Source organism: Uloborus diversus, chromosome 6 (genome assembly GCF_026930045.1).
Source record: "Uloborus diversus isolate 005 chromosome 6, Udiv.v.3.1, whole genome shotgun sequence".
Classification (NCBI taxonomy): Eukaryota; Metazoa; Arthropoda; class Arachnida; order Araneae; family Uloboridae; genus Uloborus; species Uloborus diversus.
This window is the reverse complement of record NC_072736.1, coordinates 10,008,532-10,027,218: the sequence shown is the minus strand read 5'-3', so window position 1 is coordinate 10,027,218 and position 18,687 is coordinate 10,008,532. Positions and strand designations below refer to the sequence as shown.

General features: G+C 33.0%; 1 protein-coding gene across 1 annotated transcript in view; it reads left to right on the top strand.

Moving 5' to 3' along the window:
- Positions 1 to 18,687, top strand: part of LOC129225206 (kinase D-interacting substrate of 220 kDa B-like) — an 87,907-nt gene that overhangs the window by 67,366 nt on the left and 1,854 nt on the right. Inside the window, exons 20-24 of the mRNA XM_054859773.1 lie at positions 1,509 to 1,687; positions 6,387 to 6,703; positions 7,851 to 8,315; positions 11,406 to 11,435; positions 17,435 to 17,712. Of these exons, the coding sequence (XP_054715748.1) occupies positions 1,509 to 1,687; positions 6,387 to 6,703; positions 7,851 to 8,315; positions 11,406 to 11,435; positions 17,435 to 17,712 (1,269 nt within the window). The remainder of the gene's footprint in view (positions 1 to 1,508; positions 1,688 to 6,386; positions 6,704 to 7,850; positions 8,316 to 11,405; positions 11,436 to 17,434; positions 17,713 to 18,687) is intronic.

Genomic DNA, 18,687 nt, shown 5'->3' with positions numbered 1-18,687 from the left:
TTTAGTATTTTGGTAGTGATCTTTTAAGACTTCCAATGCGCTTCTTTCTTTCAAAATAAAAGTAATCCGATTTAAAAAAAATCTGCACATCAGAGAAGTTTCTGATCAATGCTCAAACTTTATGACAGGCTGCCCACAGGAGTGATTATGGCGCAAGTTGCGCCATCAATTTTTTTTTGGGGGGGGGGGGGATTTTTTAATTATTTATTTTACTTTATTTTTATTCAAATTATTTACTCATATTATTTTACTTTATTATTTTCATCTGTGTGTGTGTATTTTATTGGAGAGCGAGCACACTTTTTTTTCAAAACAATAATAATTAAAAATAAATAAATGGGTTAAAAAAATAAAAAAAGAGGGTTAAAAATAAAAAAAACGCTAAGGCGTTCAGAAATATGGGGGGGAGGGAGCACCCCTGTTTTATGAGCAACAAACAGGGGAAATATGTGAAGCTAAAAGGTGCATGATTTTTTTACAGGCCAGTCTAAAAGCGCTTTGAGTTCAATGGATTGGAGGGATAGAAAGCAATAATTGAAAAAGTTTAGGTTTCATAAGTTTTAGTTCAGATTATTTTAGCAATTAACTTTATTTTTGTGATACAGATGTCACAATTGCTAATTCTGCAGTTCTTTCACTTGATGTAAGGCAGTGGCTCCTCGCTATTGAAAATTAGATATGCCACATTTACATTAATTGTTTATTACAGTAATTTGCTTCACTTGTGTTAGTACATTAGGGTAGTTCAAAAATACACTTTAAAAAAAAGGTTTCTCCTAGAAAACAGGACACCACTCAATGTTTTTAGACTTGTGGATAGTAAAATACTGGAGGAATTTTAACTTCCTATTCGAACTGAAAGAGGGTGCTCGACCCCCTCCCTCAAACTTCATAAGTATGAGGAAGGGGTTAAAAAAATTCATTGAACTGAAAAAACAATGTTACATACTATAATCTACACGAGTTATATGCATATTCATTGCAAAAAAATAATTACTTACATAAAAAAAAACAGCTGGGGAAATTAAATGTTTCTAAATCTGACTTTTTCTATGCTAGAGCTAATGTTAAATGGAGGTGTCATTGAGCACCCTCTTAAAATTTGAGCAAGAAGCTAAAACTTTTACAGCACAATACTATTAGTAAGTCTAAAAAAAATAAGGGGTTCTTGGACTTGAGCCGAGAGAGAAAAAAAAATTGAACCACCCTTATTACATATTTTTGATTATTTCAGCTTGAGTAAATTAAATTTGGTAGCCATTGTTTGTAAAGTTTGAAAATGAGGTAAGTTTTATCAAAATTTGAGATGTATATATTAATGTTGCAAAATGAAGGTGGAGATTGATAACCTGGAATTTTTCTCAAAACCACCTGGAAAACCTGGAAATGTCAGGGAATTTCATTCTTGAACTTCCGTGGCAACCCTGTATAGATCAAACTGTTCCTGACTTAAAGTTCTATACCTCTAAAAAAACACCCTTTATAAGTTTAAAATGTTTTCTCCCCAGAATCAAATGCTACATTCCGTCATCTAAAGACCAAGAGCCTACTTTGGATTTGGATCACGATGAAAAGAAATTCGAAGTTTTTCTTTCATTCCATTCTAGCAGTCTGCAGGTTAATGATTTGAAGGTTTTCCTGCCTTTTACTATTAACCTTGATCCTTTCATCAGGAAAGTATTACAAGGTGAGAGTGATATTGCATTGAAATTGTTTGTCTTTCTGACATTCGCTTCCATGTTCTTTAGACTTTTATCTGCATTTCTGTTAGGGGAGGCTGGGGTAATAACAGACAAAAGGGGTTATAGCAGAAAAAAAAATTAATAAAGTGTATAGTAATATTCCAAATGACTTGAAACAAATACCTCATATTAACTGAATTAAATGGACTTCTCTTGATTTTTAGGCGATTATTTAACTTAAATGTTTTGATTTAAAAAAAAGTTAAAAATTTCAATAAATTCTTGTCTCTAATAACCAAGGCTGCGGAGTCGGAAGAAAAATGATCAACTCCGACTCCTGGGTTTTGAAACATTCGATTCCAACTCCGCAACTCCAGCTTTTTTATTTATTCATTTATTAATTTTTCCAACCCCCTCCCCTCATGGGGAAGGGGGGGGGGAAACACCTAAACAGAGAATGAAACATTAATTCCTTTTTTTGAAAATTTCGCATTGTATTTTATTGTAAACCTCCTATCATTAATGGTTATTTAAAAAATTTCTCGGTATCCCCCAAATCATCCGTTCTCTTAATTTCATCAAAGTTCCTCTAAAGAAACTTTTTTGGTGGGGGGTTTCAATTTGGAAAATTTTTCCGGTAGAGGGCTGCCGAACCCCCTGATAACATCATTGAAAATCATCTAAAATTTTTTATGAAATAAACGAAATGACATCAATGATAACATCATTGAAGATCATCTAAAACTTTTTATAAAATTTTAGGTTTGGAAAGAACTGAGGGAGAACCCGCGAACTTTTCCTGCCACTAATATCACCAAAGATAATCTGAAACTGCGTTTTAAAAATTAACTTCTAAAATTTTCCAAGAGACTATCCCCTTCCCCTCCCCCTCTTTCCAACATCGTAATTTCATTTTAAGGGCTTCGATCAATTTCAAAAACTTTCTGAGAGAGAGCCCCTGAAGATTCCTCCCTCTAACATTGTTGAAAGTTGGCTAAAATTACGTTTTTGGAACTTTAATTTCGAAAAATTGCCATTCCCTTCGTTGTTACCAAAGATGACTTACAATCGTGTTTTTAAAATTTCAATTTTAAAAATTTTCCGGGAGCAGGCCCCAATTCTCACCTCTATATATCATCAAGGATCGCCTAAAACTGCATTGCTAGAGCTATGGTTTCTGGGGGAGAGCCCCTAAATCTGACTTCCCAACATAATTGGAGATAGCAACTGCGTTTTTAAAAGTTTCTACTTCGAAAAATGACCAGAAGAAGCGTTCCTGAATCCCACTCCCGTACGAGAACCAAAGGTAGTCTAAAATGCAAATACGAATACAAATGTGACGACCAGCAACAAGCTCTGGGCCCAGCTAGACTGGTCCTAGTCAATTTACAATCCCCACTGAAGATCAATGGCCCTCTTAAAACTGTCTACTCCTTTGCTCATTACCACCTCTTCCGGTAAGCTGTTCCAAGGTTCCACTATCCTGCTAAAATAATAATTTTTCCTAATATCCATGTTAGCCTGAGATTTAAATAGCTTAAAACAATGACCCCTTGTCCTGTTTTCAGTGCTAAACTTTAGCCCCGTAACATCTTTCGTTTTAATAAATTTAAACAGCTGAATCATGTCCCCTCAGTCTCTTCTTTGCTCAAGACTGTACATTTTTAGCCTTCTAAGCCTGGAATCATAATCTAAGTGGGAAAGTCCACTTATTAGCCTTGTAGCCCGCCTTTGAACCCTTTCCAATACATTAATGTCTTTCTTAAGATAAGGAGACCAAAACTGAACAGCATACTCCCAATGGGGTCTTACCAAACTTCTATATAAGGGCAGAAGAACTTCTTTAGATTTATTTGAAATAGATCTATTGATAAACCCAAGCATCTTATTGACTTTGTTGCTAGCAATGCTGCACTGTTGGCTAAACTTTAAATCCTGACTTATTAAGACCCCCAGATCAGTAACTTTGTCTGCCTGACTAATGACTGAACCTTGCAAATAATAACTTGTACACTTATTTCCATGCCCTAAATGTAGCACTTGACATTTCCCAACATTAACAGCCATGCCCCATTTATCAGCCCACTCCGTAATATGATCTAGATCCTCTTGCAGCTGTTTTTGCATTTCAGTTCTAGCAATGACTTCTTAAACCAGAAGCTAAATCCTCTCTCTACATTTAAGATGTTTTTGAAAAGACTCACATGCTACCAATTTCATACACCCAATTCTAATAGGACATAAATACCAAAGGTATCTATTGTATATAATTTAAAATGCAGTAAAATATGTTAAGCCTGGAGTGTCTTTGAGATTTGTGAAAGTTATAATTTTAAGTCAATTTTTTGGTTTTTTCTATGATACAATTTATAATTTCTCCATTTGAAAAAAAAATTAGCTACAGATTTAATGCCCCCAAATGATGGTGCCCTGGGCCCGTGCCCCATGCCTTAATCTGGCCCTGCTATTCAGCAAATTTTGTCTGACGATTTGGAAATATTATGGTCATTCGGCAAAATTTGGAATTCTATTCTGCAAAGTTATCATAATTCGGCAAAATTTAGAGTTCCATTCCGCAGAACTATCATCATTTGCCTCAAATTGGAGTTCTATTCAGCAAATCGAGAACTTCTCCCCTCCCAAAATTTTAAGTTTGGGGCGCCCCTGCCCACACACACACACATATCACAATTTGCTTCAAAAATTACTTTTTCAAAAAAAAAAAAAAATCCATCGTCATTGCTGACATTTTATAATGTTCAAATATCAATTTTTGTGAAAAGGACAGTTTGTCTTATTTCAAATTACCTATCTCATTCAGTGTGTAACATTTTCATAAAGCTGCATAGAAAATTGATTGAAGTACAAGGAACACAGACATGCATAATTGAGAAATCTTTTGCCATGTGCTATTTATTAGTTTTAACATACAGTGCAGAACCTTTTATCCGGGAAGGAAAAAAACGGGAAACCAGAAAACCGGCAACCTTTTGCCGGTTTTCCCTCCATTTTTAAAAAATGCGCATTTTCGGCAATTTTTGAAAAACTAAGCATTTTTTTGAAATACCTAAAATAATATGAGCGGTTTCTAAATAAATACCATATTACTCTTCTATAATTTGGGAAAATGTTTTCAAAAACAAACTTCAGAGGGTTATCCTTAACGCGGGGCAAAATTTCCGAAATATTTTCTTGAATTAAAAAGTATACGTACGTCTAAAATTTTCATTTTATTCCAACTGAATACTAAAGAAAAGAATATTGTCACATTCTAATGCAATATTTTATTGAATAGTCTCTAATTAAAGCCGTTTGGAGCGTAAGAGACGTAGGAAAAGCGCGGGAAACACCAAAAGCCAGATTTGCGAATATTTTGGATAGCTGATGGTGGAATCTAGAAATCGTTAAACACTCATAAATCAAATTTCTACTGGTATGAACTTAATGCAAAAGCAATAGTTATCAATAACTACCGTAATCGCAAACACCAAACCTTTACAAGAATTTTTTTTTTTTTTAAAGCGCGTTCAAGAAAACAAATTCTTTCATACCTTATAGTAGAAAAATCGCACATTTATGTTCAAAAACTTGTTGCTTGCCCTTCCCTTCATTTTCTTTTGTTTTAAAACATGGAAAAGTGTGTTTTTTTCCCCTTTTCAAAATGAATGTGCAGGTCTCAGGTCTTATGGATAACTTTCAATAATAAGTATTTCTGAACTGTTTTCTTCTTATTTTAATATGTATTAGTATTTATTATAGTAACTTAAGTTTCATAACGAATGGGCTATAGCGCTTTTTAGCTATCCAAGAAACCAGGAAATTCAGATATCCGGGACAGCGATGGTCCTGAACTTCCCGAATAATTGGTTCTCTACTGTATTTATTTTTATTTACTAAAGAGCACAATACATATAGAAAAGAAAAGCAGAATAATTTTTCCCCTCGGTATTTTTTGTTTTTAATGCATGTTTCAAGGTGACAAAGTAAATATTCCCTACAAAACTAATATACAGTATGGGTCCTTAATTCCGGAGTCCATAAGGCAAAAAACATAAGGCCTTTTTCTTAATTTCATTAATATTAAAATTATTTTTCTAATTTTGAACGTTTAAAATTCTGAAACATGTGCTATTACTTGTTGACAGTATTTATAGCTTCTTTTTATGTTTCAATGCCATGTGTCGAGCATAATATTAGCGTTTTGCTGTATATGTGCAGCAATCTTTTGCTATCTGCTTTCGGTTTACGGTATTACTTTTTTATTTGCTCATTAGTATACAATACAAAACATGCTTAGATAAAATACAAAGTAATTTATAGTATAAGTATGATTTATTTATCGTATCAATCGGCATATCCCATAATGCATAATTTTAAAAAAGATCATCCATGGATCATGCAAATTATCTCGTAACTTTTTTTAAATATCATACCAAAGTACACTTTCATTGAGATTTTTAAAGGGGGAAAAAAAGAAATTTGGCTTGCTAATACATAAAATAAATTTTAAAAACCTGTGTAACATCACACAATACTTTATTTAGCTATTTTTTGAGTCAGGATTTAAAATCCGAAAAGTAGTGGTCCCGAACTATTTGGAGTCCTATATTGTATTAAATAGCATATTAATTAACAACCATCTTATGAGCGTGAGGGTTTTTTTTAATCATTTTGCAAAAATATAGATATTGTTTTTCTCCATAGAAACTCATCAACAGATTTCAGAGTTCTTGAAAAGTGACTTGAAGCCATCAAGTTCTCCTCCTACGAAATGTGATGCTTTGAGCATACGAATCCAGCAACACATAGCAACCCCTCTTCACCATCAAGATTACAGTCATACTATGGGGTATATGCCTCTGCACCATTCACATCACACAAGGAAGGACATATTCCAAAGCAACACTGCATCTCCTGTGCACAACTTTCCCACAGCCCCCTCGCCTTGGTGGAACTATCCAATGGAACATGTGGCTTCACATCAGGCAATGTACCATTCTTCTAAGTCTTCGTCTTTAATGGTATGTTTTGTTTTGGCTGTACATACTGTCTGACCACGGATTGTATGGAAAGACAAACATCCGTTTTACAGCTGGAAATGAACAAATCTACTATTTTTTAGCGATGCCATCTTTTGCAGAAGCAGAGACTCATTCAAATGAGCAGAATACCGCCATCAATATTTTACATTTCCCCCTCATTCAGATAGATTCGTCTTATCTGGACGTTTGAAAATTCCATACAATCCGTGGTTGAACACTAAGAGGCGGTGAGAAGAGGCAATGAGATGCAAGTGATAAAAATTTGGAGATAACCGATACACAAATGGTAGGTGGACCTCTCCTCTGTTTTGGGGCAAGAGGTGGTACTAGTAGCCCTGGTAGTGTGCTGCTCTACAGCATGATTTAGAATTTTTTTAATGAAAACCTAAGTAGACTTTAAGGTAATGAACTTTAAACCTGAACAGTGAACTTTAAAAGTGATTTACTTGAAACTTAAAATCGTCCGCTTACATCTCTTTGCTTCTCACTGACTCATATGATGTGGATGACCATTATTAGTATTGATAAACATCTGAACTGCAGAAGATCAATTTTTAAAAAATGTTTAAATATTGCTATGAAATACTGTAATTAATGTTGCAGAGCATGCATTTTTACGCATGTATTTTTGTGGAAACCTGATGAAAAATAGAGATACCACCCCAGCATTAGGAATAGTTTACCTAAAAATTGTGAATTTAAAAAAATGGTTTATAAAAAGATGATTATTTAATGCGAATAATTTTGTAAAGTACTCCTTTTGATAATATGAATTTCATAAAGGATTTCTTTTAGGACCCAAAAATGAAATATACACAGACTCCTGATGATATAAAGGCACTTTTCCTTTTAAATTATATTTTGGAGAGATTAATGTAAAATCTTAATTTCCAACAAGTTTTAAGGGGCATTAGTATTTTTAACAAACCAATCAGCAATCCTTGATTTGCGCAATGACAGCAATGATTATAATTTATGCAATTAATAGAAGTTTAATATAATAAAAAGTATAAAACAGAAGTTTTTCCAAAATATTGTGCATTTTGTTTGCAGGTATAACGTGTTACCATTTTTTAACTGATGACTTACATCTTATTTATCTGCTAAAGTTGTTTCCTTGTTTCAGCTTTTGCCTGATCAAGAGAAGCTTAGTACCCTTTCAGTAGCTGGTGTTTCAGATTTGTTGAGATCCCAGGAAAAACTGAACAAAAAGAAACTGGACAGTTACATCAATACTATAGAAGACAACAATATCGGTGGCCAGGTGTTGCTCACTTGTGACTTGAAGGAACTCAAGGAGACTCTGAACATGTCCTTCGGTGACTGGGAACTGTTCCGGGTTCTGATCCTGACCTTGAGAGAGCACGAAATGGAGAATGTCAACTGCAGCTTCAGCAATGAGGAGAAGAGTGCCCCTGTGCTACCCCTCAAGCAGACTGGTTCTTTTAAGAACAAAACTAATTCTTCCGGTTCCCCGGAAATGAAATCTGGTGACAGTGTTGCTGTGGGGAAAAGTTCCAGAAGTGCAGCTGAACCCACTGATGGAGTAAATTCCTCGCAGAGATCTAGGGCTAGTATCCTGGAAAAACAGGTATAATTGTCTCTTCATTTTATTTTTTCCTTCTTTTTTTTAAAGTAATTTAATCCTTAATTTCACGTAAACATATTAGTTCATATCTTGTCAAATTTTAGTAACATATTACAAATCAAGTAGCTGCAAAAGTGAAACTCTTCCTTTTTTTTCATTTTTTCGTATTACCATTCTGTAATGTGAAAATAGTTCGAAGCTTACCGTATATGAATTAAAGATGCATGTTTTTCTTTCCTTTTGGCTACTTTTGACTGGAAAAACAATATTCTCAGAAGAAAAATTTTAAATTTGCTACTTTTTGGCACTAATAAATTTAAAATTCAAATTCAAAAAAAAAAAAAAAAGATTTTAAATGTTGACAAATTACAATAAAATTAAAAAAATATATATGATTTTTTACCTGATGGCAGTCTGTCCCTGCACTCAAGGATTATTAAAAATTGCTTAGCATTTTTTTTTTGTCTTCATTTAACCGCATCTTTTTATAGCTTTAACCAAAATAATAACTACTAGAAAACCAATGTTAACTTTTTTTCTGTGTTTACTTTGTGTTCAGTTGTCTGAAAGGTATGATTTTGCTAATTAATTATTAAAATGCTCGACCTCTTTTTTTTTCCTCCAACTGCGGGAATCATTTAAAAAAATGATGGAATATCAGCATATGTTGATGTTATGTATTAGTTGATAAACATGTTTTGCTACATTCTTACTTTAAAACAAATATATACCGATATTGTTATTATACTAGCTAGTTTCTTCTCTGTTTAGAATAGTTGTACTACTAACATTTCAATGGAACTACTAACATTTAATGGATTTCAATTGTTGTTCCACACATAAACAAGCTGATGTGTGCATCACATGACTTAATTTTACTCCAATTTAATGATAATAGCGCCTTGGAGTAAGTAAAGAAACACTAAATATTTTCACCCCTAGTTTCTTGCGGAACTGAAGCAAAAAAACGTTTTACACAGATTTATTTCCTCATTATTGGCAATTTTAATGTGATTCAGTGGCTAACTCTTTAAATATCACCAACATTGGCTAAATTAAAAACAGATTTAAAAATAAAAAATTTTTTTTAAAAACATTGCCACACTTTTCGCCTAGTTGGCGACCAAAAGCTTGGCGATATATTGCAAAGTGTTTGACAAATTATAACACCACTTGATTTAGCATTGAAATTAACAATGATTTTCCTCCAAAAAGGTGTAAAAGACCCTCTTAGGAACATCCGAATGCCACCAAAAGGGAAGGTGCACAACTAGACCCCACTAGGAGTCGACATGTCAAATTTCAACCTTCTAGGACACACCATTTTTGTGAGTTATTCGAGATACATACGTACATACACTCATACGCACATACATAAGGACATCACAAGAAAACTCTTTGTAATTAACTCGGAATCGTCAAAAGGGATATTTCGCGTGTCTATACGTTCCTAGGCAAATCTCCAAGTGTGGTCAGGTCGAAAAAAAACTCAACTCTTGATTTGGGGGTGAGCAAAATGGAAATTAAGACCGATTTTTGAGTGAAATTTTTTTCTCAAATACAATACTTCCTTTTTTTGTAAAAAATTGTAAAAAAGATTAACAAGATTTTAGTAACATTGTTGATAAATGTATAAATGCTGTGGTTGTTTCACAACTTCCATAGAAATTGCTACAAACTGAGAAATAACTGATAATAATTCTAATAGCTGTTTTTTTTTTAACCTTTTAACTTTTTTATTTATCTGCATTTTAAATTTAAAAAAAGTGCATTGCTTTTTCGTGTAACATTTTAACAAGATTAATTGTACTTAAAATACAGAATGGTTTATCCATAATTATTAACTGTACATATCTAAAGTAATGCGAGTAAAATACGGCAAATTTTATGTTGACGCATGGCTTCCGACAAAGCTCATAAATAATAATAAAATTTTTTTATCTAAGTCTCAAACTCACCCATCCCAACATTTGCAACATTTTATGAAGCTATGGAGAAAATCAAAGCTTAAGTTGACAACTGTGCTAAATTAATCCATGGTGTGGTTAGGTATTTAATGATGTATGTTAGTATTTTCTAATTATTATTTCGTTTTGAAGTCAAAGATTCTATGTTTTGTCACAAGAAATGAAAAATATTCTTAGTGTTAACAGTAGCTAAAAATACTTAATACTGTCTGACCATTGATTACATGGAAAGGCTAATATCCAGTTTATAGGCGGAAATGGACTATTAGTTTATAGAGATGTTAGTTGGTTTGTTTCACTTGTGCACTTTTGCCTCTCTCTTATTTAGCCTTAAGTTTGTAAAAATGAAAATTTGCTCACAGCAACATTTTTTTTAATCTAAAGTATATTCGATCTATATTCTCACGGCAAAAATTAATTCACTTATTTATTCACAACAAAGTTTTGAGCTTACCATTTTGGTTTTACGTTCCTGAACGAAATGAAAATATTTTATTTTCTTTTTGCTGTTTCCATGGTAACTATTTTTGTTTCCCCTTATTTTATTTTTGAGAATGCAATAAATGAATAAGGCACTGATGACATTATAAAACGCGTGCATCAAAATCTCATCGTTATTTTCCCTTCTTCCCTGTTAGATTCATTCAGACGAAATCGTCTTTACTTGGCAGATTGCCAAATTACATAAAATCCGTCGTCAAACAGTATATGCCTCCATATATTGATTCAGCTTTAATTTGACAGCTCAAAAGCTAACTTAGCATTCATTATTTTATTCCATTTGGAATCACAGTTGGCTCTCTGTTTAACAATGCTCTATTTAATGATTTTCTCTAGTTAAAGATGGCTTTTCACAGTCCCGGATGTTTCACTGTAGTTTTAAAAGCATTCTGTTTAAGGATACATTCTACTAAGGGACCATTTTTTGTGGTCCCTTGAAAGTGGTTAAACAGAGAGTCAACTGTATTAAACTACGAAGCTTGCTTTAACTAAGAGTTGCTTAATCAATCCTTTTTACAGTGACTAGTTTTCTGGCCTTTTCTAACCTTGTAGTGTTGATTAACAAGTAGTTGATTCTACTTACCTCTGAACACTAATACTTCCTCTTTCTTCCTTTCCATGCTAGCCTATAGCCTGGCAGAGAGTCTTAAATGAGGTGCGATTTACTTTATTTTTTAGAATTGTATTTTCTTGCTTTTTAATCATGTTTAAAATTAACTAGAAATGTTTACTGTAGTTTGTTGGTTCTCCTGTATACTTATTAATATGCACAGGGGCAGATACAGAATATCATTTTAGGGGTGGGAGGTATTCTGAAAAATGACCCTTCCCCCCTTTCCTGCCTGAACGAGCCATTTTATGCATTATTTTTGTCTACTTTATTACATATATTAATGTTAAATTACCAAAATTTTTGTTGAGAGCAAATCAAAATTGTAACAGATAAAAATGTATTTTTATGTATTTAAATAAAGTTCCTCAGAGACCTACTTGCTCAGATTTATCTGAGCATTTAAAATCGATAAACCGAGCAATTGGTAGGTGCGGGTGGTCTCTGAGGGTGTCAAATGTATGAACGAGCCTACGGTTTTGGGTGCGAAACTTTTTTGAAACTGCTTGGGTGTTAGCAAAAAACACCAAATGGGCCAGGAATAAGGCACATAATGCGTAGGGCATAAATGTTACTAATTAATTCATAAGCAATGAAAAGAAGTAACATTTCAAATATTTACTTTCAAAAATATAAATTAATTGCACAGATTACCGAAATTATTTACATTTTATTCATTAAGTGTTTGAACACAATGGGGGATGGATAATATTGTCAATGGTTAGGGGGGGTCATGAAAACCATGACCCGCCCCTTGTATCCGACCCTGTATATGAACATGCTTTGTACTTTTTCTCGATATGGAATATCATAAATACCTACTTCTATTAAGTTTTACTGTAACACGAACTTTTTATTTTCAAGGTGTATTTTGTGATTTCTAATGGGGTCATGTTCTCTACTTAAAGTTAGTTGATATAGTAGAAGACCGTTACAATGCAGCGTTACAACGCTTTAGCTTTATACAGGTTTTGGCGTTACATATAGGTCCTTTCACAAATTTTTTAACTATTTTTCAGAATATATCTACATATTATAACTTCAGAATGAGTTTTATCTGCAATGAGTATTAAAGCACTAATTATACAATTGCTCATTCACAAATAAATATGTTTCACAATCAAAAGAGTGATTTTCCTGCTTTCTGCTAGCTTCGTGATTTGATTTTTCAAGAGCCATCTCGTATTTTCTTTAACTGTGAATACTAATTTTCATTTGGAAGCTTTGAAGCAAGATAGAAAGATAAAAAAACTTTTTCAAAATTTAATTTGCCTAACAATTTTTATGTTTGCAAGGCAAAACAGAGGGGTTTTTTAAACTTCAAAACCTATTGTTTACTTCTGAAACGTTGTGCGGTTTATAGAGAGTTCCGTTATATAGGTCGGCGTCAGAAAGGTATTCTATTGTACAATAAATCCAGGCTAGACATGTTCTGGAGTTTTTTAAATTGATAAATCCTGAAATTTTTCTGGCATTTTTTGATTTTACATTTTAAAGTAAATAAAAATGTGCACGTTGAGTAACATAAGTAAAACTCTCCCTAACACAATAACAAGTTTTTCTGAGAAATAATGAAAGCTGATGTTCAGACCACATCAAACAGGTTGTTTTAAATACAGGAAGCAATAAGAATCACAAGCAAGAGAGTGGCAAATAAGCAAAAGGAGTAACATTCTTCCTTAGTTTCTCCTACCGAAAATCGATGCCACCGAACAATCGCCACTTTCTGTAATAGCGATATGAGGTTAAACATCTTCCATCTGAATGCTTTTAATAATATTCAGGTGTTATGAAAATATTTTTGTTTTAATCGATGTTTTTGAATAATTTGCTGTAATTTGTAAATAGACATCCAAAATGGCTACCATTTGGAACATTAATTGTGAGGAGCAATAGCTTCTTACACTGCACTTGAAGACACTCTTGTTCTATCCCAGATTCTTTGTGTGTATTACTTTTTAGGGTTTTTTGTTTTTGTTTTGTTTTGTCTAATAAATACATGATACATACATGTAGTTAGTTTTGTGAAAACAGGAAAACAGCCCTGGCTGTCACACTTGAAAAGAGGTTCTGCACTCTTTGGAGCCTCACACAAGAACAAGACTGACTGTGCTCAAAAGCAGTACAAGTGACTCTGGCGTTAAATTTCATATGAATTTTAATGCTTTTATTGCAAAAAAGGGGGGGGGGCAGCAATAGAAGAGGGATGTCTACAAATTATATCATTTAAATTTTTTTCCATTCCTTTGTACGGTTCCATAATTATCTTTATCTTTATTGATAATAATACTCTGTCTATCAGGATCTCTGTGACGCGCATAGCGCCTAGACCGTTCGACCGATTTTCATGAAATTTGGCACAAAGTTAGTTTGTAGCATGGGGGTGTGCACCTCGAAGCGATTTTTTGAAAATTCGATGTGGTTCTTTTTCTATTACAATTTTAAGAACAAAATTATCATAAGCTGGACGAGTAATTTACGAAATTATCATAACGTGGAACCCGTAACATGGGCACAAGCCAATTGGCGAAATACGAAATCATCATAACGTGGAACCGTAACATGGGTACAAGCCAAATGGCGAGAAAATTCACCATACATTATTTGTAAATATACAGACGAACCAAAAGACCTTTTAATTTTTCTATTATGAGCAAAGCCGTGCGGGTACCACTAGTCGAAAATAAAAGAAGATACATTTTAAAACATAGGTTTGAGTTTGAGTTAAATACTTACGGAGTTATAAATAGAGCTTATTATAATGAAAAATTTTGTTCATATCGGGTTCTGAAGTTAAAACTCCAATATATGCTTGAGTAACACATTAAAATCAAAAATGTTCCTTTTTATCCCCTATTGGTTTTAAAAATATTGTCAACTATTTTTATTAACTGTGTCTGTAAAGACAACTTGTATACATTGAACTGATGTTTAACTCATACACATTAAAAATTTAGTACTCTCTGAAAAAAGATATTTCTACTTTTCTCTCATAGTCAGGCCGGATTCAAGGAAGGGCAGGTGGGGGTTACTGCCCCGGGGCCTCCACAACAAAGCCACCCCCCCCCCACAATTAAATTTTTAGAAAATATCCTAACTTTCACGGATCAGCAAATTTTACGTTTTTTCTCCCAGACATTTAAATTTTTTTTTTTTTTTTGTATTTCTACAAAGAATGCTTGCAGAAAATCGATATATCAGAAATCCTGATTGCAAGTATCCATTTACTATCAATTTTTTATTTGATCGAGCATCTCAGTGGCAATATATATATTTTTTTTATTCATTTAATTTGTAAATTGTACCTATGAGTTAAAGAGAAATAAAGTAAGTAAAAAAAATCCCAGGGTTCATACGGGTTATGGAAATCCTGGAAAGTCATGGAAAAAAAATAATCTAATTTCAGACCTGGAAAAGTCATGGAAAATTGAAATTTTCATTCAAAGTCATGGAAATTTATTTAAAGTCATGGAAAACTATCCTGAGAAAAGAGAAAGTAACTGTAACTCAAAGAGCATTAGAAAGCTTGAGTGCTTTATCTGTAAAAGCTATTAAAACTGAAAAATTGAATGATCGCAAAAACCAATCTGAATTTTGAAATCTCATTGAACCACTTCTGTAGCAGCTGCTCGTGTTTTGTTTTTTTTTTTTTTTTTTTTTTTTTTTTTTTGCAATGTGATTTTACTGCTTGGGCATTCCTCATTTTGAGTTAACTATTATTTTCAACACTTTATATTTTATATTGTGTAATAGCAAACTTGTATGTTCTTGATTTTGCCATGCCCACTCAAAAAATGCAATGTAATTGCATCCAAGTTCGTTTTCATCACTCGTAAAAACTTTATTATTAAATTTATCAGAGTTTTTCTTAATTTGTTGAGCGTTTTAGATAATAAAGATCTTTAATCAGGCGATAATATACAGAAATAGGAGAACTCTAACACTCTAAAACATAGCCCGCAAAACTAATCCATGCGACCCACTGCTACGTTCAACGTCAGGCATCAAACACTATTTTCTAAAATTTCTGAACCTATTAATTTATATGCATTTAAAAATGTGCAAATAAGTAAACAAGTACATTTGAATCTGAAGATGTATTCACTACAGATTTTTTTTTTTTTTTTTGATAATAAAATAGCTGGTTTAGAAATATGAATTTACTAAAGAATGTGACTTTAGTTTAAAGAAACAAAATACTGTCAATTTATGTGGATGATTAAATGCACTGTTAACACTAAAAGGCAACTTTTGGAGCAAATTTATTGAAATTTAGTAATGATTCATTCAACCTTCGTTCCATTCATTATCATTCTGCTTGTTTATAAAAAAAAATAAACATTAAGTATGATAATATTCCTTTCACTGTATTTTTTTCAATCACAAGTAAGTGCTTCAATGAAGTTGTGGCATTCACATAGAAGTTTTGCAAATGCTCGTTTCCAAAAATTGACAAGTTTGGTATTAAATAGCACTATTTTATCGTGCTAAGCGCCAAAGTCGTATTTGTATCTGAGTTCAAAATGAGAAATTGCCTTTTAAAGTTGTGTGCTGCAATGTATTTGATTCACATGCAACTTTTTCAGAATGTTTTTAAAAATATTTCCCATTGACAAATGACCATAAAATGTTGTATTAAGGTAAAACATGTGACGAAGAACCACATGGGCACAGTAACTCAGTTTTGACAAAAAGTGCAGATACAGTAAAACCTGTAAAGTTGACCACCCTTGTAAGTTGACTACCTGTCTAAGTTGACCTCTATTTTCAGGGACAGAATTAGATCTATATCATATAATTCAACCTGTATAAGTTGACCACTAAAATAGTGCACCGCAAGTGGTCAACTTACACAGGTTTCACTGTACAACTTTTGTGCTTAGCATGGTAGTATTCTCCTCGTGGAACAAGGTCATGAAAGTTTTTTGGAAGTCATGAAAAAGTTTTGGAAAATTCATGGATTTTTTTCATCCCAGTAGAGTATGAACCCTAAAATCCAAAAAATGGTTAACTTTGCAGGTCATCCTTACAGCTTCTCGCTTCTTGAGCTCAAAATTTTTTAAACTGTTTGACAAAATGACTTGAATGGAAATTTTTTAAATCGAAAATGTCGGATATATACATATATATTAAAATATTCGGATATATATCAAAGTATCGGATATTTTCGAAAATATGATGATCTTTTCAAACCCTAATTAGGGGCCTCCACACTTCCAAATCTGGCCCTGCTTATAGTTCCAATTTCTAACACTAAAAACCTTCTTGCAACTCAAAAATGCATGGTAACAATTGCTAGCATCTGTAAATTTATGCACCAAAGTATACTGCAGCAAAAAGAAAACATTTTAGTTTATTCACATTAGTGTATTCATTTCGTTGTCGATGCTAGTAAAATTAAATATTTTAGGCACATATTGATTAATCTTCAATGTTATTTTGATTTTATTATGCTCATAATGGAAAACATTTTTTCACAAGCATATTATGTTGCTATTAACATATAACAATATCAAATGACCAAATCGTGTAAATTTGAATAATTATTGGTGGCAAAAGTTTCCAAAATTCAATATAGTTTGGATCATTTGCAGTAGTTGCAATTTTGCAGCCAGAAAAATTGTGTGCTAACCTATGTGCTCATCTTATCTATATGTGAGGATATTTTCAGGCAAAGCTACTATATTTTTGGTATCATTATAAATAAACTAACCACAAGTAAGATTTTAATGGTTTTCTTCAAACATGGTTTTCAGGGTTCACCAAAGTTCCTTTATTAACATTTTTTCTCAAATGTTAGAAATTTCTCAATATGTCTTTGCTTACAACTTTAAATACTCGACGGCTGTGTCACGTGTTAGCCATCTCTGATTTAATCAGTGTTCAGTTAGAGCTAAATATTCACTTAATCAAGTAACAAGTTAGAGCTAAGTATTCATTGGATCATTTTAAGCATAAAAGATTATTTAAATCATATTTGACAGGACTGTTAATTTTTTTTTTTAAATATTATAACATAAAAAAATTTACATTAAAAATTTTAGGTCACTATGGAAGAATCTATGATTGTTGGTGCTTTGGAAACATTAAACGAAGATGCCCTAGAAGACGCAATGGAAGAAAAGGGCTTAATGAGTAGAAAAGCATCCAACTCGGCAGTTTCTTCGGCCAACCCTCTGAGCCCCATCCTGTCTGATCCAGAAGAGTTGGGCTCTGATGATCGCTTGGAAGGGGAAAGTATGCCCAATGTCGCACATACACCATCTGATGTGGATGTGTTATTTTTGAGGAGCTTACAGAATTCTCCCTTGCTGCGTGTGAGGTAATGTTTGTTTGCATTAATGTAGGTGAGTCGAGTAGTGTGATAAAATGTTTGCATGAAAAAAATTTGGTGTCACTGTTGACCCTTTGAGGAAGGACGTCATCGAAAGAAGTGGGCTGCTTCCTGCTACCAGGCTTCGCAGGAAAGCAATAATAATTCAGAAAGACGTGCAGATAGAAAACACAAAATGATGTGGAAAAAAACATTTCATCTCCCCTAGGAGACATAAGAAAATTTTATTGCCCTTGCAATGATATTTTTTTTTTGTGTATAGTGCAGAAAGGACACTACGTGTACGTACGGAGGATACATAGCCATCATTAGACACATGATACTAACTACATACTCATTATACTTAGTCAGAGTCAATGGGTTAAGTACTGTGTTTAAAAATCAGTTATTTCTTGTACACATTTCCCTTACATATAGGCATTAAAAAACAAAATTCACTAAAAAAAAATAAAAAAAATGAGTAATCAACTTTTTATGGTAATTGCTGAATATTATTGATAATTTTAAAATGCCATTCCAGTGATGCCTCACCAACATTTTAAATCCCAATAATAAATACTTAATTCAGCTATTATGTCAAATACAAGACTAAGGTAAGAATACAAGTTCTTTCTTTATTCTTGTAAATTCAAGTGTTTTTAAAACAAATGCACAGGGTCTTAACTAGGGAATATTAGGAATTTAAAATATATTGGAATTATTTTACACTTTAAACCCAGTGGCTTAGCTTCTTGCAGCCCAGTGGCATGCTCTTGCACTGCAGGCCAAGATTCAATTCCCAAAATGAGCATGTCGATTCGGCCTTTCATCCCTTCAGTGGATCGATAGAATGAGTACCAAGCTTGTTTGGAAACTAAACAGTGGGGGTTCTGGGTTTGGTTGACCACCTAACTAAAACATCTGCCTACCCCAGAGACTTCAGTCATGAAAACTGAGATGGGCACAGTAGAGCTTGGCCCCCAC